General features: G+C 43.9%; 7 protein-coding genes across 7 annotated transcripts; all 7 read left to right on the plus strand.

Annotated features, from left to right (window-relative positions):
• Nucleotides 1-223: 223 nt before the first annotated feature.
• On the plus strand, nucleotides 224-568 carry TbgDal_IX7630 (conserved hypothetical protein, unlikely; the record flags this gene model as incomplete). The annotated part of the gene is made up of 1 exon (XM_011778651.1): nucleotides 224-568. The coding sequence occupies one exon, from the start codon at nucleotides 224-226 to the stop codon at nucleotides 566-568; it is 345 nt and encodes a 114-aa protein (XP_011776953.1).
• Nucleotides 569-687: 119 nt separating this feature from the next.
• TbgDal_IX7640 (hypothetical protein, conserved) lies at nucleotides 688-1,716 on the plus strand (the record flags this gene model as incomplete). Its single annotated transcript, XM_011778652.1, has 1 exon — nucleotides 688-1,716. One exon carries the CDS (start codon nucleotides 688-690, stop codon nucleotides 1,714-1,716), a length of 1,029 nt encoding a protein of 342 aa, XP_011776954.1.
• A 939-nt stretch (nucleotides 1,717-2,655) lies between these two features.
• On the plus strand, nucleotides 2,656-3,123 carry TbgDal_IX7650 (hypothetical protein, conserved; the record flags this gene model as incomplete). Its single annotated transcript, XM_011778653.1, has 1 exon — nucleotides 2,656-3,123. The coding sequence occupies one exon, from the start codon at nucleotides 2,656-2,658 to the stop codon at nucleotides 3,121-3,123; it is 468 nt and encodes a 155-aa protein (XP_011776955.1).
• A 732-nt stretch (nucleotides 3,124-3,855) lies between these two features.
• TbgDal_IX7660 (hypothetical protein, conserved) lies at nucleotides 3,856-7,695 on the plus strand (the record flags this gene model as incomplete). The annotated part of the gene is made up of 1 exon (XM_011778654.1): nucleotides 3,856-7,695. The coding sequence occupies one exon, from the start codon at nucleotides 3,856-3,858 to the stop codon at nucleotides 7,693-7,695; it is 3,840 nt and encodes a 1,279-aa protein (XP_011776956.1).
• A 1,400-nt stretch (nucleotides 7,696-9,095) lies between these two features.
• TbgDal_IX7670 (hypothetical protein, conserved) lies at nucleotides 9,096-10,670 on the plus strand (the record flags this gene model as incomplete). Its single annotated transcript, XM_011778655.1, has 1 exon — nucleotides 9,096-10,670. One exon carries the CDS (start codon nucleotides 9,096-9,098, stop codon nucleotides 10,668-10,670), a length of 1,575 nt encoding a protein of 524 aa, XP_011776957.1.
• A 1,296-nt stretch (nucleotides 10,671-11,966) lies between these two features.
• On the plus strand, nucleotides 11,967-14,183 carry TbgDal_IX7680 (ATP-dependent DEAD/H RNA helicase, putative; the record flags this gene model as incomplete). The annotated part of the gene is made up of 1 exon (XM_011778656.1): nucleotides 11,967-14,183. One exon carries the CDS (start codon nucleotides 11,967-11,969, stop codon nucleotides 14,181-14,183), a length of 2,217 nt encoding a protein of 738 aa, XP_011776958.1.
• Nucleotides 14,184-17,857: 3,674 nt separating this feature from the next.
• Nucleotides 17,858-19,111, plus strand: TbgDal_IX7690 (hypothetical protein, conserved; the record flags this gene model as incomplete). The annotated part of the gene is made up of 1 exon (XM_011778657.1): nucleotides 17,858-19,111. The coding sequence occupies one exon, from the start codon at nucleotides 17,858-17,860 to the stop codon at nucleotides 19,109-19,111; it is 1,254 nt and encodes a 417-aa protein (XP_011776959.1).
• Between the last annotated feature and the right edge of the window lie 1,333 nt (nucleotides 19,112-20,444).

The raw sequence follows: 20,444 nt of genomic DNA on the forward strand, positions 1-20,444 counted from the left end.
TTGTGTGTGTGGGGGGGGGGGCTGCGAAGGAAAATGGAGACGGAAAGGGGGACGGTTTTCGTAAATAAAAAAATGTTGATTATATATATTTATTTATATTTACGTTTATACAATCGATTTTATTTCATTTTATTTTTGTCACCGCTATCCTGCTGTTTTAATAATATTCCTCCATTTTTTTATTGGCGTGTGTCTTAAGAAGACACACTTTATTCCCCGAGTGATGTGTTACTGTGTGCAGCAAAATGACCTTGGCTGCATTTTTTTTTCGTTTTCTTCCCGTTCTCGTTCCCATCCCTTGTCTTTCTGTTATTTAGACTTTTCATTTACCTTAACCAGAATGCACTCCCGGTGTAATGTTGTTGATTCTTGCATTTGCGGACACCCCTTACCGAGACGTTGCATCGGCGTTGCAGTGTTCTTACTGTTCTTTTCCTTATTTTCATATCTCCGTTATGTCCTATTATTATTATTATCCCGTAAGTTGCTTTGCTCTTGCCCTCCCCCCTCCTCCCCCCCCCCCAGTTGTCGCTCTCTCGCTCTCTCTGAAATTCTGCGTTCTACTTAATATTTGCACTGACTTTCTCTTTCCGTATATCTACATGTGTGCTTATATCTTCGTATTGACGGTATCCCATGCGCTGAAAAAAAAAAAGTGCTTTGGAAAATAGAAGGTAACGTAGGGGAATGTTAAATATTTGCCAAAACTTGTCTTCCGTTGCAAAACCGGATCTAATTGTCGTGAGTGGTCACAAATGCAACATTCAGCGAGGGCCTCAAACTTCTATTGGCACACCAACTATCACAAAAAGGGTTACAGCTTGGGAGGCGCTCATATACCTGGAGATGTTGCTGGCAGAAGATGAGGCATTTGCGATTTTGGCAACGTTTGTTCCACCGCTCGTAGCGCTGTTGCCTCCGGAGAATTTTGCTTCGGATAATTGGGTTTATGTCCATGATCCGGCGTCGCGACCTTTACTAAAGTCAATTTTCACGCAACTAAAACAGATGAGCGCTGACACACATGGATACAATGAAGTAATGGACACAACTCGTTGGGAAATAATTTTAGTTGATGTAACCGCAACATTTCATAAACCTTGTGTGCTTGATATTAAACTTGGATATGTGCGGCATTCACCGCACACATTACCCGACAAGGTGGAGCGCATACGTAAGAGGCAGCTTCGACGAAGCCAACCCATACGGTTTTGCGGTGCACATCACCAATTTTGTCGCCAAAATAACGACATCGGGGAGTGCTTTGAATTAGAAGAGTTCACAAAAGACATGGGTTATGCACTGGAGACAGAAGAGAGCCACCGCCGTGCACTTCGCTCCTTTTTTACCACAGCATCCCTAATGACCACATCGAATATCAATGAGACGGCCATAATTGACGATCGGCATGCAATGGCGCGCTCGCGGTGCTGCCGTCAGCGCGTTCAAAAGTTAGTTGATTTCTTAAAGGGTCATTTGGGTCAAATGCTATTGGAGAGAATAGCATTTGTTTCCGCGTCGTTATTGATTGTGTACGATGCGACGGGGTGTTGCGGCAGAAATGTTACCGTAAGTGAAGGGATCAATAGTATGAATGATATGGTGAACGTTTATTTGATTGACTTCTCTCGCTCAGGTGACAGGCGGTTACACTTTCCTGAGGAGGTGGTTGGGTTTGTTCAAGGTTTGGAAAAAATTATTTTTCTTCTTTCATGATGAGAACCGGCGATCTTCGGTATTTCGGTTGTTTTAAATTTGGTAGTATGACATGGTGTCTTATATTTATTCGATCTCACTCTCTTTTTACCCCTTTCCTCTCGTTGAAATAGATATATATATATATATATGTTATAGTGCACATCTATCTTCTTTTTCAGTCCACTGATTTCTCCCCTTTGTTTCTATTATTGTCTACTTTTCCTTTCCACACCTTCGCTCTCGCGACACCACTGTGATGATAAGCTCAGGGTGCGCAGATGGTTCCCCACTCGCGAGCCGATTAACGTAGCACAGAAATTATACGTTGTTAACTTTTTATCGCATAACACTCTTCAAATCCATACATTTGCACGTTTGCGCTGATGCTTCCGAGTTATATTGCTAGTTGGGAGCTTTTTTTTTGATGCTGTCGCTTGAAATTTTCTGTGGTGGTAAACGTTAACTTCTTGTATCATCGTACTGCGTAGAGGCATTCATTTGCATGTATGTATGTTCCTGCATACCACATTGATGAGGAGCCGCCGAACTGTTGTTGGAGGTCTTCCGACTTGGGATTACACCGGGTGTGGAGCGTCAAAAGAGCATGATATTGTGGATGGAATATGGTTTCTCGTGTTTTATGTGTTTGGTAGCTTGAAGGTTCTTTCGTCTTTTCGATATTTATGATTTGCAACGGGAATCGTGTTTTTGACGCCAGTTATTTTTCGTGTTCAGTAGTTGAGTCCCTCGACCCTTGGTCTCTCGCACGCTGAACACTTAAACTTCCAATCACCCCTACTCGAATTTAAGGATAAAATAGTATTTCAACTGTTGTTTCTTCTTCGTGTGGATAATTCAAGTACACCTTATCTGTTTCTTTCCCCCATCTAATCTATATATTTTGTCTTAGGTATCGCCTCATAGATTCCTTTATCTTAAAGAAAAGAAGATCTTTAGATGTCGAGTGGAAGCCATCGTTCCCCCTCGGCCATGCGGCCCTCCACTCGAATAAGCTCAATTGGTGCCACGAGCAACCGCTCCTCCACTCATAACACAGAAACGGAGCTGGACCCGTTTGTGGCTTCCCTGTCACGCGTGACGGTGTACACAGACATTCCCGACAAAACATTGCAACGCATTATGAGCATCACAGTGGACGCATACAACCGATTTGTGCTCGTTCCCACTCGCAACACTTGGCGGAAGGAGGAGGGATCGCGGAAGGAGCTCGAACGCGAGGTGGAGCGTACAGCATTGAGGGATATCGCACAGGCAGTGAAAGTAAATGTAGAAGCTGCCCTTGGAGGGACTTGGCACGTTATTTATGGGCGGTCATTTGCCACATATGTCACACACCAGCAGCGTTGCTTCTGCCACTTTCAGTTAGACGGAGCGAATGTTGTGGTGTGGCGCCATGGCGGTTAGAATGGAAGGGACAGCAGTTAAAGTACGGTTGCTGGCGAGCGCACGTTTGTCCGTACGTATGTGTGGTTTGTGTCCTTTAGGTCGCTAAAAATCGCTTGTGATACTCAGAGCGATAGGTCTTCTAATCGAAGTTTGTTTGCGGCAGGCACTTCGTTACTTTTTCCCACTTTTTTTAAAAAAATTGTTCTTGAAGGCGCTGACGCGTGGTTGTGCCCTTCAGTTTTTCTTTCGACGGATCATCGTTGAGATAAATGCAATAACAAGGGATCATTTGAGAAGAAATGAGATAGAAAGAGTTTGTGTATGTGTGTGCGATGGTAGAGAGAATAGGGGAAGGTGAAAGCTTTTAAACCTGATTGATGCTTTCTTTCTTTCTTTCCTGTCCCTTAATCCTCTTGGTGCGGTTGATGTATGTACGAAGGGTTGGGGATGTTGACCCCTCGAGAAACGTGTTCACACTGTGTGGAAAGAAAATATGTGATAACTTAGAGATATCTACGCTGCGCAGTTTTATTGTTCCGTGGTTTCGCCGTTCTCTTTCACAACCGCGTTCTGTAAAGCTCGCTTTCCTTTCGTTCTACACCTTGCCTCTCTTGGATCTGACACAATTTATAATTAAAGCAATAGTTCTGATTAGAAAGCGTTCGGAGAAACGCAGTGAGCAGGCGGAACCTGTCTTCACCCGTCTCACGAATTTTAGTTTTTGCTTTTTTTTCTTTGGCTTATCTGACAATGCAAGACATGCGTATGTTTAATGTATGTGCTCTGCTCAGCCACAATGACAGCAGTGCCGATATCATTCGAGGGGGGTTTGGAGGTTTTCCGAATGGAATGTGTTTAGAAGATTTTCGTACTTTTGTACTTCAGAACGTATTATCGAAGCCGGAGGGTGAAGAGGGTACCGAAACGCGTCGTTGTACAACATCTAAAACAACCATTATGAATTTACTTACGGATGTGGATGCAGAAACACTGAGAATGAGAAGTGGTGGTGCCAGCGGTCTTCAACCGCGGTTTTCAAAGCAACCCTTGTTCTCTTTTTCACGAAGGAAATCTGGCAAACCGCGCAGCTTTGGTTCGGTTCTCATGGAGGCGGATGAAAATGATAAACTTTGTCATTTGGACTACCTTTTTAGCCTTGTAGATTCCGATCGTGATGGATTTATCACATGGGATGATATGTCACAGCGTGCTGTAGAGGAGGCGACACAAGACATTACATCGGCACTTCAGAGTATGCACTCCTACTCCTTCTTCCGTTCCTCCACAAGATCGAGGGCCATAAAGTCGATTCACGGACTTCCGCAGCATAAATCCCTTTTTGCTGTCGTCACAGGTTCTCATCCTCTAACTCTTATGAAGAGGTCAGACTTCAGTATAGCCAAGCAGTTCACACCGAGGGAAGTTGGAGGTGCGCCACCGACCTCAGTGGAGTACCTTCCGGGACCTGATATTTTACTAAGTTATTCTAGGGACGACGCGACAATTCGTGGTTGGTGGAACTTTTTGTCCGTTAGCCGCATGGGTGTCATGAATCCCTTACATCTGGATGGGATTGTGCGAAGATTGAGGTTAGGGAACAGTTCTCTTCCTTATTCTTTCTTCACAGCCGGGAGCAATGGCAACATTCAGCACTGGAAGGTACCCAAACAACGATACGTGTGTGATATGGTTAGCGAGCACATATACAAGGGCATTCACTCGTGTGAAAGCGGTGGAATTATTGACTTTGTGATGACTGATGAATGGTTCTTCTCCGTGGGGTTTGATCATCGCGTGGTCTCGACGAATGTAGAAACAGGTCGTTCCGTTGTTATGGGTCAGATGACGGAGACCATTCGGTTTGTAGAGTATAATAAACCTTTTAATTGTTTTCCGTGTGTCACATATGGAAACGAACTCTTACTGTGGGATGTTCGTTCCTCGTCCGAGTCTCGTAGTACACCACTTGTCGACGACTCATTTAAGGTTCACAGAGGGAGTGTAATTGGTTTAACCAATGCACCGGGACTGCCGCAGGTGATCACAGCAGACAACACAGGGAGAATAAAAATATGGGATCTTCGCCTTCTTCGTTGCGTGCAGACGCTGTTTGCTGACGGGTCTTCCGAGAGTGACTTTAGTTTGGACATGGTGGGCAAAGAGTTAAACGGGTCAAAAAATGGTACTTCCCACAACTCTAAGAACTTCAAAACTGGAAAAAGTCGATGTATTTCCTCCTTTTGTTACTTTGCCAACACACATGAAATTGTGTCTAGCTCGGCTGACGCATTAGTTTCGCTGCGATATGATCGCCGTAGCGACTGTACTATTGCCGATGCCGACGTCTTATATTACGCATGCTTTGATGAGCAGCATGAACTAATTGTATTACAGGGTCCTACCCGTACAAGTGTGTGGGACGCTAAAGGCGGTTACCGGCGCTCGCTTTTTGATCGAGTCACCCAATCGGATATTCCTATTGGCAGGTATGAAGTTGTTGCCATGTGCGTCGACCCGATACGAAATCGTATATTTTATGCCTTAGCTGAAGGTGTCATTGAGGTTCGTTCATCAAAGGATTATGTACTGATCGACACCTACTCGATGCACAATTCAGAAATAAGGGAGATGTGTTTTAGTTACAAACACAACATGTTAGTTAGCATGGCTGAGAATGGGGTGATTTCTGTTCGCAACGAAAAGCGATCCGTGCCATGGACGATGAGTATTTCCGTCTCCAAAAGAAAGTTACGATCCCTCATTTTGAGCGACGAACTTGGTTTTATTTGTTGTTGTGACGACCATTACATTTATTTTATCGATTACAGGCAAACGTCCCTCGTCCCTTTCCCCATAGAAGCGCCGTTCCCCGTGCACGTGATGGCTATATTCGGTACATTACCAGTACTGGCACTCGGAAGTAAGGAGGGACAGATTGTTCTGTGGTCACTTCCACCCGCAGAAGTGAGTTACACAATGTTAGCTTCCATCAACTTAGAAGGTATTGCCAAGTCTCAGGGCCAAAAACCAATCGCACAGCCTAAAAAGGATAATGAGGACAGTTCATCACTTGGAAATGAAACTACATGGCTGCCACTTGGACTTGGTGAAACCAAGGAATACAAATATCAAGAGGAATTATTACCATCCGTTGCTGCGGCATCCGTCAAGGCAAGTAGTGAGTCCTGCGACAGTTCCCTGTGCAGTTTACTGCGTGAAATTTGCCGCAAAGAATCCAGTAGCTTGATTACAGCCATTGCATTTGATGACGTTTTGCACAACCTTTTCGTCGCAGATGGAAGCGGTAAAATATTTGTTTACTCTCTTTGTCCCTTGGTGCAGGACTATGGACTTCTGCCTTGCTCATTTGAGAAGCGCACAAGGTACAGGCTTCGGGATGTGCCGAGAGATTCAAGGCTATCGAATACTCCTCCACTAGCGCACACCATCACCGCCCATCACTCAGCAGCAAACTACATGACGTGGTTTCCTGGTCTGCGGGTCATTATATCATGTGGAGGTGACTCCAATGTAAAACTTTTTGACGTGGACGGAAGGGAGGTTGGGCAATTGCTCATGACACGTCTTCCCCCGAGGCCCGCGTTTGACGCGGTAAATAATGATCGTGAAAGTAGACCAGAAACAGGTACCGTTGTGGTCAAGGAAGCTCCATATTGCCTTCCTGCTGATACGGGCACCACAAAGAAATGTGTAAGTTGTGCTCTGATGGAGGAACGAAGGCAGGAGGTTACCGCGTTTATCACGGAGGAGGATAACTCGGCGGCTGTCGGCGTCGGTCCACTCCCGTCCATCAACAGGAAGCAACACAACAGATCGGCCTTGCGCAGTGCTCGCAAAGCACCTTGTGTAACCCTCGGGGCATTCATGAAAGCAGAAGAAGAGAAAATCCCGGAGGTCGTTGAAGGGGATGTAAAACCACAGCCGGTTCCCGCCGCGACTCCGGAAATCACTTGGTTAGCAGCACTAAAGAGGAAGAAATGGCACCATGCAGCGGAGAGGTCTCGTGGCACGTACATCCACAACAGTGATATGATGACTCGCCCTGCAAAAATAGTTGGATCTTTGCCCGACTCGAAGGTTGAGTCCGGTGAGGACCTGCCAAACAACTTGAGGCGTAACGCAAATCTCCTCGAAAACGTATTGAAGGGAATAGGCCCGTCTGTTGTTGGATTAACTAGGACGAAAAAACCAGGTACAGCGGTGACACCGCCACCAGGAGGTAAAACTATATCAGAATCAGGGGATGTCGGATTGAAAAAACTTACTCTTGCTGGTATTCAACTGAGTCCACGTCCTTTCAACAGTGCACTTTCGCCCGGAACAAAAACTCCGCGGTCCGGGTATCGAGGCAAAGTACAGCCGATAAAAATGTCTGCTCGCGAGAAGTGGGAGTTTTGCACCGGTGAACCCTTCGACGCACAACACAACGTGGGAGAAGACGATGTAAGTAGGCAGTTAGATGAACTTGTTCACATGTATGAAAAGGAAATGCATCGTTGCTTCCGCGGTGGGAAGCGACATGAGAAAATTAAAAAGAACAAAGCCTCATTCCTTCAAGACAGCTCATAGGTGTAGAGGTTTGACATAATATCTTGGATATTAAAAAAAAAAATTCACCGGTCCCTTGCCTTTGGATTGTGAATTGCGGATCGTTTCACTTTTCATTTTTCACTGTCATACTCACTTTCACTTTCATTTTGTTTACATTGCTGACATCATACATTATCCAACAACTGTCTTTGGCTGAACGACCTATGGTTTCATTCTTTAAGTTGTTTGTAGCGTTGTCATTAGAGCTCTGACGACGTAGGCAAATATGCACTAAAAGGGCGTTTTGTTTTTTCTTTCCATAAAACAAAGAGAGAGCGGAGAAAAGAGAGAAGGAAAAAGCGAAAATGTTCCGTCAAAAATTAAAAAATATATATGGTTTCTCTTTTTTTTGTTTCATCTTTCAAACACGACCCCATGTTTTTCTTGTTGGTTGTCTACGTGCCTCTTTCCACATCTCAATGCTTGTTTTGATGTCATTTTACTAATATTGTTGTTGTTATTGTTGTGTGCGTATTACAACGATCCGTGCGTGTATATGTGTTTTGTTTGGTTATGTATTTTCTATCCATATGCACTGCTTTCGCTTTTTTTTTTGTCGTGAACAGTTGTGTTGCCGCTGGGAGAAACACAACTTTACGGAGAAGAAAAGAGACAAGACAAAAATTATGGAATAAAAGGAAGGAGAAGATAAAGGGAGAAGAATGATGACAAGTGGCGGGCGCACTTCATTATGGTTTTGTTATGTACATACACAGAGATGTGGCTCTATATCGCACTCCTCTCATTATTTTCAGTTCTTCCCGTTGAATTATGAGGAAATAAGAGGAGAGAAGTATCTATCATGTTATCGATGAGTTATGTGCTGAATTGTTTTTTTTTTTGCAAGTCGGAAAAACCGTGAAGAACGGAGCGAATACGCAATAATAGGTTCCTCTGTTTGTACACTCCTATTTATAATTGTGATATTTGAAGCTATGATAGTAATAGTTGTTATTGTTACAGCTATTGCTATTGTTATTGTTATTTTCTTTTTTAAAAAAAAAATATATTAATTTGTTTTCTACCCTCTCTCTATCAATGTGGTACCGCTGTGTTTAACGTATCTGACGCAGTTATTGATAAGAGAAGCAGATGTCTGTGTATGCGCTCGTCGTGTCTCAACGAGTCTTTCTAAACGTTTGAAATTTCTCTCTCTTTTTTTTTTAATTTTGGCATTCCCCATCCCTGAACACACACACACACACACACACACACACACACACACACACAATGTCATGTCAGCGTTAAGAGTGCCCGTAAAGGACCCGGAAATTTTTTCCTGGTGGCTAGGCATACTCATTTCTGTATGCGTTTGAGGTTGTGCTTAATTAAAGGAATTTAACACCTGGTATAAAACTGGAATTTACTAACGTTAAGAAATGCAAGCCGCTTGTACCAGTAGAAGTGTTGCGGTACTTGGGAAACTGGCCTCCAAAGGCGTTGGTGTGCTTCTATTGTTGGCAATTTTTAGACGGTGGAGGAAGTCACAGCGTGCCGATTCCATAAAAAAGCATTTTCAAGAAGAGAATGAAGTGAAGGATACAGGGTGCATGACATCCGCTCTTTCTTACTTGCCGATTTATATTAACACTGACAAACTACCTGAAAATATGTTGGTTGGTGCTCCGCTATTTTATCCACCGCAGATGGCTGTTCTTCCTTTGTCGTGGACGGATGCGGTTGGTTTTGAGCGTAGCTGTTTTATAACTTGTGAAGGACCTTTTCCGCACATGACGGCCAATGGGAAGGACCCGCATGATATGTCTTTTTTCTTCCTTCAGTACATGCAACGCGTACCTTTTATGCAGTCCACTGCAGAGAGAGGCCTACCAATAAAGCAGTTGCAGGATGTTGGGTTGTTGTGTTGCACTGACGCTTTCAGTCACATTGTAACTGACCCTGCTGAACGGGTGGTGGTGATATTCGGTCGTAACGGCCCTTATTTTACGTCGCTCGTGATAACGCCGTGTACCATGCCAGAGAAAAATGTAGTGGGAAATATGCAGCAGGCCAATCAAATTTCTTTACAAGATCTGCAGAAACTTCTCGATGCTTGCTGCCCCACACCTCTCGTAGACGAAATCCGACTTGCTGGAACCTCTGCCGGTACGCTGCAGGGGAAGTTACACATCGCTTGCCGCTACGGTAACCGTGTGGTTCAGTTTACCGCTGCATCTGCTCTTACTGTCCGCAGTGCACGTGACAATGAAGATTTCATTTTTTCCCTTGAAGGGGATGTATTGGCACAAAATCGAATCGTATTTGATGCAGCAACTATAGACGCGTTGATTTCTGGTAAAACACTTGATGAATTATTTTCATGTCCTGGCCCCCAATGCATGCGAGTCTCTTCACTTGTTCAACTAATCCACATGGAGGATCTAACCGAAATATCACATAATCTCGGTAATGGCGCCAGTAATGGTGATGTGACTCGGGAGATTAATTTAAAGGTGTCGGGCTCCAGGTTGTTATTGAGCGCTGGTGAAGTTTCTGTCGTCTTCCACCACGCCCATTTAGGCGTTCATTTTCCTATAAACTCACATCACGGTGTCATTTGCGAACCGGTTTTAACAACCGATCTCTGCCTCATGTATTATCCTTTGGGTTCCGCTGCTGCGTTGCCAAATGCAATGATGCGTCGTGTGAGGCAGTTACCACCCACATGGGAACGATCATTACACACAGATGATGCCCTCAGACACAATGCACTGTTTCACTTTACGGATTGGATGAGAGGAAGTGTGCCATGCATTACCTGCGATCTGAGCGGCTTCCGATGCGCACAATTATATGAGGAAAAGGACGGGATGAGCTGTCGGACATATGTAGTCCCACTAGCGGAAGAAATTATGGTGCTCCGATGGGAAACGTCAACATGCGATTGGGAACAGCACCTTCCGCATCTGCAAAAATTTATCGACACACTCCACTTGGAGGTTCCAACAGCATGAAAACTATGGACAGGGAAAAAGTGCTGGACGAGTAGAGGAAATGTAATGCAACAAAATCTTTTTTTTCCTCCTCTTTTGGGTGCTGGTGGCGTTCGAGAGGCTGCGTGAGATTTGCTTGCTTGCTTGCTTTGTTGTTTTTTTTTTACCTTATTATTATTATTATTTTTTACAAAAATTTTTATCTTATTTATCTACTTACCTTGATTACTTTTCTGCGCACAATTTTTTTTATGGGGGGGAGGGGATTGGGTGGTACAGAGAGGATATATATATTTTATGAAGTAATTAAGTAAAGTGAGGGAGTGCAGCGACATGAAAATCAACGTGAAAAAGGAGGATGCTAACTTCATAAGAATGGTAGCAACAAAAGAAATTAAAACGAAGCGAAGAAGGAAGTGATGTAATGATAATTTGAACCATCAAATGGCTTAGCATCAACGAAGAAAAAAAAAAGGACAGTAACTTGAAGGAACTTAGAAGAATATGTGATTAAAAGGGGAGAAGATGGAGTTGTGATCTGTGTGCAACAGACATATGTTGTAAAAAAAAAAATGTTAAATAGTGATTTATTACTTACATGAACGGGAATACATAATAAGAGGGGAAAAAGTGAGTGTGTGAAGAAGGTGTGACGGTAATAGGTGTTAAGGAGAACTGAAAGGCTTTAAACAAAGGAACCCCCGACTGGAATTTGAAAAAAAAAAAAAAGTCAATCAAACAGTGAGGAATAAAAATGATGTACAAAAAAGCTTAATGGGAATTTACTTGACTTGTTGCTTATAAAGAGGAAGCGCAATCGATATGTAACCCCTCCGCACCTCATTGCGAATGTGGGATCAAATGATGGAACGACCATTGTTTGCCATTCAATTTTTTTGTCTTACCCACTTTTTTTTTCGTATGCATTTTCCATTTTATCGCTCCATTTTTAAATGTTATATGTTAATTATAATCTTATATTTTACAATTTTTACTTTAATCGCGCGGTAGTGGCTCTGCGTCTGACATAACTGTTGGTGTTATGAAACACAACAAACGAAGTTAGGAGAAGCCGAAAAAGTGTGTGTGTGTGTGTTTGCCGATTTCACAAAAAAAAAATTAATGGGCAATTTGTTTAGTGAGTATTGCTCCATGCTTAATTACCTTTCTTCGATTTATTTATTCTTTTTTTTTTTAATACCCCACCCCCTAAAAAACAAAATACAACAATTAATAATAATAAAATGTAGCTACTATTCAGCAAAGAAGAAGGTAGGGAAGGGTCGCAAGAGGGGTTTGCTTTGAAATATTTATTTTATGAGTTTATCCCGCACAGAAAACAACGGCACCACCAGTGACACTCCGGCTCGTGAGTTCAACAACAATGAACGTAACGCGCCAGTGAACAACGGTGGCGCGGGTCGAGGGGGCCGTTGGGCCTTTCGGGGTGATTTCCGCTCAGATGAGGGGGGTGAACGTAAGGGAAAGCCGTGGGGGAGGTTCCCGCAAGGGGATGGTGAAAGAGGCAATCGCGGTTACGGTGGAGGTTATCGAGGCCGTGGCGGCAGGGGTCGCGGTGGCGGTGGCGGTGGCAGATTCCGTGAAGGCAGTTTTGGTTTCGAGAACCGAGCACAACAACAGCCACCGCGTGAGGGGTTAATGAATGACCAGGCTCCTCAAGAGGAGAGACAACCAACGGAAGAATCAGAACCGGTGCAGAGGGGACGGTTTGACGTTGATTTCTATGACAGACCTCGCCGCCGGGGCCGAGGCCGGCAGTATGGTGGTAGAGGGGATAATGACGGTGGAAGGGGCTTCTTCGGGGGAGATAACAACGAGAGGCAACCACAGAAACAGAGGCAACAAAACCCAAAGCCGTTTGGTCAGCAGCAGCAGCAGCAGCAGCTGGAACCACAGCAGGAGGATGAACAAGAGGCCGTAGCGTCGCCACAACAGCAGTACAATCAGCAGCAACGGCAGCCTGAGAGGAGGCCCGATACAGCTCCCACAATGGATCCCATTTCTACGAACCCTAACCGCACACAACGCGCGCCACGTTTCCGAAAGAACTGTCGCGACGAAAGGGAGATCGAGAAGCTGTTCGAGAGTCATCATCAACAAAAAGGTATCTCTCTCGAGAACTATGCCAGTATTCCCGTCGACATCGTCCCCCGTGATATTGATGCTGTTGAAAGCTTTGAAGACCTCTTCGTCGAGCCAGCACTTGCTTTGAATATTGCAAAGTGTGGATATAAGGAACCGACCCCCGTTCAGCGCTACGGTATCCCCGTCTGTCTTAACGGTAATGACCTCATGGCATGTGCGCAGACAGGTTCCGGAAAGACAGCAGCATTCCTTGTTCCAGTCGTGCACTACATTCTAAAAAATGGTGTTTCTCCAGCAAAGGACCGCATCAGCCACCCCATTGCCGTCATCATGGCTCCAACTCGAGAATTGGCGTTGCAGATATATGATGAAGTCCGCAAACTGACGTTTCGCACAGATATCTTCTACGATGTCGTTTACGGTGGCACACCGTACCCTACGCGTTTTGAGAACGATATTCTTGTTGCCTGCCCAGGCCGCCTGAAGGACATTTTTGATCGTAACATTGTTTCTTTCAGCTGTGTCAAGTTTCTCATTCTGGACGAAGCGGATCGTATGCTTGAGATGGGGTTTGAAGAACAGATTGAGTACCTTGTTGCCTCACGCTACTCCGACATGCCTTCAAGTGAGGAAAGGCAAACACTCATGTTTAGTGCTACCTTTCCACAACGCATTCTCAATCTCGCGAAACGGTACCTGCGACCGAAGTACTACCTCCTAACGGTCGGCCGTGTGGGCTCAACAACGAAAAACATAACTCAAAAACTTGAGCGGGTGCCGGAAGCGGAGAAGAAGGATAAACTTTTCGATATCATTTACAAGCAGAAGCAAACTGATCTTGTCCTGATATTTGTGGAGACCAAGCGGTCAGCTGAGCAACTTCACAGTGCCCTTAAAAGCAGCGGCATCCCCAGTACCACCATCCATGGTGACCGCCGCCAGAGCGACCGAGAGATCGCATTGAAAGATTTCAAGAGCGGCATTACGCCTATTTTGGTGGCAACTGACGTTGCTTCTCGCGGTCTTGATATCCCCAACGTTGCCCATGTTATTCAGTACGACTTACCAAAGGAAATGGATGATTACACCCACCGTATCGGGCGTACCGGACGAGCTGGAAACAAGGGAGTTGCAACTTCATTTTACGACAGAAATAACCGCAATCTTGCTGTGGAACTGTACCACTACCTGCGTGAACACGAACAGGAGGTACCTATGTGGCTTGAAAATGAAAAGGATGCCGTAGAGGGAGAGCGGTTTGTTGGCGGCACGCGCGGTGGGAACCGGCGAGGTGGCGGCGAAAGCCGTGCCGCTGCTCCACTTGGAAACTCGACATGGGGTGAAGCCGCTACTGGCAGAGGTGGCCGCCAAGGCGGTCAGCGGCAGCAGGAATGCAAAGAATCGAATGTGGATGACGGAGGCTTCTAACGATGTCCGACAATCCTCAGAGCGGTAGCATAAGATAGGGAAAAGAGGAATGACCGGGAATAGAGAACCGGTTGGGGCGAAAAGAAAAAGAGAAAAAGCATACATTGTGTCGTGTGCGTCTGCAAAAAGTGAATGATATATATATATATATATATATACTTGGCAGCAAGGTGAAGAGAGACAACCGAAAAAAAAAAATTGAAGAGATAAATGAACGCATGAAAGACGAGAACGAACGAAAAATGAGTTCGAATGATAAGGAGATTCAGAGGAAGAGGGGAAATGGGTGCATATCATTCGCTGTTTATGTGTTATTTTCTCCCACCCGTTTCACAGTGCGTGAGGGGGGAGGTGGTCGTGTAGCTTATCCGCATACTTTCGCACCTTCCCTATGTCGTCGTTCCCGCACGAGAGAGGGAAAACTGTGTTAGTGAAGAGTCATAAAAGCCCTCACAAGATTAAGGAATCGAATGCAACGACAAGGCGAGGGAGCACGACGTCGGCATTGCGGTACCATGAAGTGCACAAGCAATGAATACAACTTCAATTTTGAGGGTATTCTCCCATTTTTTAAGTGACTGTATCCCTTCAGTATTTGTTTTCGTACTCTAATGGACAACAGTGACGAGTAAGTGGGAGGCAAGCAGGGGGCGAGTGGACATGGTCCGTGCTTACCTATCTTTCAACAAGCATCAACACACACGTACGCACACACGTACACAAAAGTGTACATATATATATATATATATCTGCATATCTACATGTGTCATTTCTTTAGTTTACGGAGTGGAAAACCGTGTGGTGATAGATGTTAAAGGAAATGGAGACCTGAGCAGACAAAAGAACTCCGAATTTACTCTCCTTCCCTTTCACCCAAAGCAAAAGTAAAAAAAAAAAGTAAACAAGCACAATTTCTAATAACAAAAGATAGAAGAGAGAAAATTAAGAAACAGATATTTCTATCAGTAATAAGGGAAATACAAGTAAAACTGGATACTAACCAGTAACGTTACCGGTTGGTGACGCTACTCGGGGGGGGGGGGCTTTTCGGGAATAACGGTAATGGTAATAATAATAATGAATCCAGTAAAAGAAAAATATTAAAGAGTAAAACTACAAGTAGAAAAAATAATTAGAAGGGAAAAAAAAGGGGGCGCACTGAAGCTAAGATCCAACGGGAGCACAATGCAAACATATGAAATAAACAAATAAAGGATTGGCGAAGAGAAGGGAAAAAGTAGCGGAGGGGGGAGGAACGTGCTGGTGGTGGGATCAGGGACGCAAAAGTCGTTCAAGCGACAGGTGTGAGGAGTTGTTGTCAGGTCTGTTTTTTTTTTTTTACTTTTTTTTTCATCTTTCGGTATCACCTTTTCCTTCCTTCAATAGCATGTGTGTGTGTGTGTGGATGATGTTGATGAAAGGGGTGCTCTGCTGCAACTGCCTTTTTTAAAAATTTTTTATTACCATCTTCACTTTCACCTCCAGTCCCAACACACACTAACATGTGCACACACGCACACAAAAATAAAAAAAATGCATCTGATCTCTCCGTTTACTCTTGCTTCCTTTGAAACATAAACCACAGGCGGGACATATACTTCGTAACGTTTTACAATCTAAATTGTTTTCTTCCCACTCTTTTCTTTGCCGTATTTCATCTTCCTTTTTCTTGTTCCTTTTTTTTTTCTACTCGTTTTTTGTGGTTTGTGCGCGTCAGTCGTCGCGTGCCACGTCGATTTTTTACTCTCCTTCGTTTTCTGCTTTCAATCTGGGGCCAGGGGTTTCTAGCAACAGTTTGGCGTTTTTTTTTACTTTTTTAAAGTTGTTGTTTTTTCCGTTTACTTTCTTTTTTTTGGGGGGGGGGACGATTCTCATTTTTTTTTTGTTATTTATTTTCACCATATTAATATTTCCTTCCATCACTTCCCTTCGTCGTATGATTTAGCATGTCCATGTGTTTTGCGTGGGGGAATGGAGATGTGCTGAGTGCACCATGAGTTACCCTCCTTCCCATTTTTTAAAAAAATTCCTATATATATATATATATATATATATATGTATGTATATGTATATTCGTTTTTTTTCCTCTTCTTTCCTTTCTTTCTTTCCTTCCAATATGTGCTTTATTACACCCTTTTATGATTATCCCACCGCATCGTGTCGACACTAGTTGGGTAGCACATGTTGTGATATAAAAGGAAAGGAAGAAATAAATAAATGAGTGAAGAAAAGAGGAAAAACGAAATAGTTGTGGGAAGAAGGAGTGAAAAAAGAAAAGAAAAAAAAAGAAAAAGCACACAAACACACACGCACTCAAATGGACATGAAAAGGAGTGAGTGAGTGAGTGAGTGAGTGAAGCAATTAATTAATTTATTAGTTTACGAAGGGGTCGTAAAGAGAAATGAGGGAAAGTGCGTGGTGTAGAGGTATGTAGGTGAAGAAAATAAATATTTAAGCAACGAAGAAGGTACCGTTCCTTAAAAATGAGAGCAGTGTTTTGTTGTGTGTATGTGTGTGTTTTGTCGTTTCGGGTAGTGAACGAATATTATTATTGAAAGAAAGCTGACAGTGATCCACGATCATTTTTTGTTTGTTTGTTTGTTTGTTTGTTTTTTACTTTTTTTTGTGTCTGTTCGTTTGTTTTGGTGGGAAAACGGTAATCGCCCGGGTGAAGGCATGCACCACCTGTTTCTGCCTCCATGTTTAAGGAAGAGGCAAAAAGAAAAAGTCACTTTGAGTTTCTACTGTGTCCCTGTTAGTGGTTCGGATATATAATGGTAGGATAGCTAACAAGACTGGATATAACGAAGGACGAGGTGAAACAAAATAAAAATTATAAATGAGCGAGGGGCGGAAGTCGTGGCATATATATATATATATATATATGCAAAAGAGGGGTTACCTTCCTCCTTTTTTCTTCTTCCTCTTATAATGTTAAGAGAAAAATAAAAGGTCAACAGAAAGAAGAAATTAAAAATAAAAATTAACCAAAACTGTGTCGTAGCCAGTGGGTGAATAATTCTCTTCTTCCTCCTTCCGCACTTGTTACATGTGATGAATACTACAAAGCTGTTTAGTTTATATTGCTTTCGCTCTGGGACAAACTTAACCTGTTTTCTCGTCGGATTCTTCCTTTACAACTGTCGCTTGTATTCTTTTCCCCTTCAGTTCTTTTTCTGGTCACTGTGTTTTTACCTTCGTTTCGTTGAATCACACGCATAGAGGTTCTTTTTGAAATTCATAGGAGCCGAGGGGACGGTGAAGTTTAATCTGGCGCCTCGCGGTGTAACGTCTAAAAGGTGATAACAGGAAGTGCGAGTCAGCGTGTTGATTCTAATAATAATAATTATTATTGTTGTTGTTGTTGCTGTTGTTGTTATTTTTATATTAGGTAGACTTATCGTTCGTACTCACATATTTTTCCTAGGCACATCTTCATACTGTGAATCTTTGTATATTAGCGGAGACGTCACAGGTACACTGTTTCGTCGCACATAATCATTTCTTTTAACCGTTTTAAAGTAACGGTATCCCTATTCCATACACACGTATAGATATATACATATATAACTTATTGGTTTGCGTGTTGTTGGTTGCGTGTGTGTGTGTTTGTGAAGGGCAAATTACTTCAAAGGTGCTCGTGCATGCGTCAGTACATCGAAAGATTCATATAATGTTTAAGTGCCCCGTGGCTGTTCTCCTCTCTTCGGCATCATCTTCCGCTACAGGTTGCTGCCAGAGTAATCCTTACAAGGTTTTGGGAGTTGAACCAAACACTCCCTTCGATGAGGTGAAGAGTCGCTTCCATGAACTTGCGCAGTTGTACCACCCCGACATGCCAAACGGTGATGCGGGAAAATTCCGTGAGATTAACGCCGCATACCGGCAACTGCGCGCAACCCACCGTGAGTGGCGGTCGAACAACATGAACACCCAAACTCACCACCAATCGGAGTTTTGGGGTAGCCAAGGCAACACTGCTGATGCCGACAAGGAAGACCATTATACCAAGCAATGGAAAAATGGCCCCCATCACTCTACCACAAATGCACGAATGCGCGGTACTCAACAGCGAGCATTCATGCACGAGATTCTGTGGTTGTATGAGGGTTACGAGATGGCCCTTATATTGGGAACTGCAGTGGTTGTACTTATCATCGCTTTTGAGCGGTATCTGCTCGTTCGTCGTGTTACCCAAGAGAAGCGGTCGAGGCGGATAGCCATGGAAGAGGGACTCCCTCCGAGCATGCCCTTGGAGGTTGACGAGAATATGATGCGAATGTATAATGTGCCCGTTCCATCCGAGGCAATTGAAATGGACGAAGCCATTGCCAAGGAAATGACTTACCACCGTCGCGCAACTCAGCGACGCTTTGAAGATTTCCGAGAGTTCTTGTTTGTGTACGACCCAGATGGTGTGACCTCGCGAAAAGTCACAACGGTGCGTGTTGCCGCGCCGTACGTCGATGAACCTCTTATACCCACTCGATGCCCTGTTGTGAGGGAGTTTAACTCTGAACAAAAAGGTACAAAATATGAGAACATTTTAAAAGAGGTGGTGGAAACTTCCAGCACAACACCGTGGCTATCGCCGGACGCTCAGTTTGCTGCCCCACTTGTTGTCCAAGGTCTCGCTGTCATACCAATGAATTCTCCCAACACAGCCAAGTGGACCTTCATTGAGTACAAGAACGCAGATAATCCCACGGATCCACCGATGTGTCTCGTGGCACTAAGAAACAGACGATTCGAGAAACTTGGCATGTGCCAGAGGGTAACAATATCAGGGAGTGGGCAACTAAGTGCCAAGTTGCTTCAAAAGCGGGAAGAGGACTTGAAGAATGGTTTGCGAGGGGATGCTCTCGTAAAAGGATCTCCGCTACCGCTAAAGGATACCACAACCGCGCTTGAACACATGAAGTTATGAGCAGCTCCCATTCTTAATTGCAGCATCAGGCAATATTGACATTCGCCGGAACAGGAAAGCAGCACAGGATACGCTCCTTGACGCACCGTAGGTTTCTGCATCTCAAGGACAATGCAATTAGCCTCTTTGTACATTTAAACGGCAGAAGCAAGAATATCTTCAAAATTACATTTTTATTGTGTATCTCAAAAAAAAAAAACAATAAAAAACATCTAACAATCTTCCTTTGTTGAGCTAACATCCTTTCGGTAGGTAAAAAAAAAGACAAAAAATATTATGTTAAAAACATACTAACAAGAAAATATATATACAATCATCGAACACAAGACACCGTCATCATCACATTCGTCAAAAACGCAAAATCGACATCAACAAAACACTCACACATATATTAGTCACGCAGCAAGAGGGAAAAGCAGAATTGAAAAAAAAAATTTAAAGAAGGAATGAAGGCGATCGAGATGCTAATGTGACGGACCTCGTCGGCTTGCTTTACTGTATACGCAGGATCGTGATGATATTAACCCTGCTCCGCTACTGAGTGTTGAAGCATGAAACGATATCCTTCAGGGCTACTGATGCCTGCGTGGACAGTGTATGGGGTGTGACTTCCCTTTCATTAACTTCTCTTGTACATGCGTTGAAGCACAATCACACATATAAACGTATGCAACCTGGCGAGTGTAGGCCCGCCAGCTACCACGTGGAGTGTATACTCTCTATCTCTACGACGGTCGTTCTACCGGGCCAAGAAGCGGCGTCTGTTACTCAACAGTGGTTTCATTCATATGTTGTGTGACGTAGTGGCCACATGATGATCCATGTATTCACCATATCGACACTGAGTCGGAAACTCCCCGTGACGCACAAGTGATTGTGCATGGAACCGCCCGCACACGCTGTAGGGCACTGACTACTTTGGTACGGGTGCCACATCTTCCTTACTTTTCTTACCTCTATCCCCCCTCTTCATTTCCCTGTTGCAACCGTACATACCCTAAACACACGTACGCTACTATGATTACATCCATAATGCGTCAGGACACACGAGTGTGTACGTGACTGTTGGATTCGAACGCGACGCCGTAAGCAATATGATCACTCTCCCATCTTTCAATCACTTCATCTCTCACAAGATGTTTATTTCCCATAAAGGCCATCATCTCGCTACATTTGGATTTGAGGTGCCATATAGAGTCATTGTTGAATTTCGGCTAATGTTTCGGTTAAGCATATGAACGTAAAAGTGGAATGTGTTATGTTCACCCACTACCATGCTTTGTTCGCTACCTGTCGTGGCTCACCTATTTGATGGTCCGTTGGATTAGTATGA

Source organism: Trypanosoma brucei, chromosome 9 (assembly GCF_000210295.1).
Source record: "Trypanosoma brucei gambiense DAL972 chromosome 9, complete sequence".
Lineage (NCBI taxonomy): Eukaryota > Euglenozoa > Kinetoplastea > Trypanosomatida > Trypanosomatidae > Trypanosoma > Trypanosoma brucei.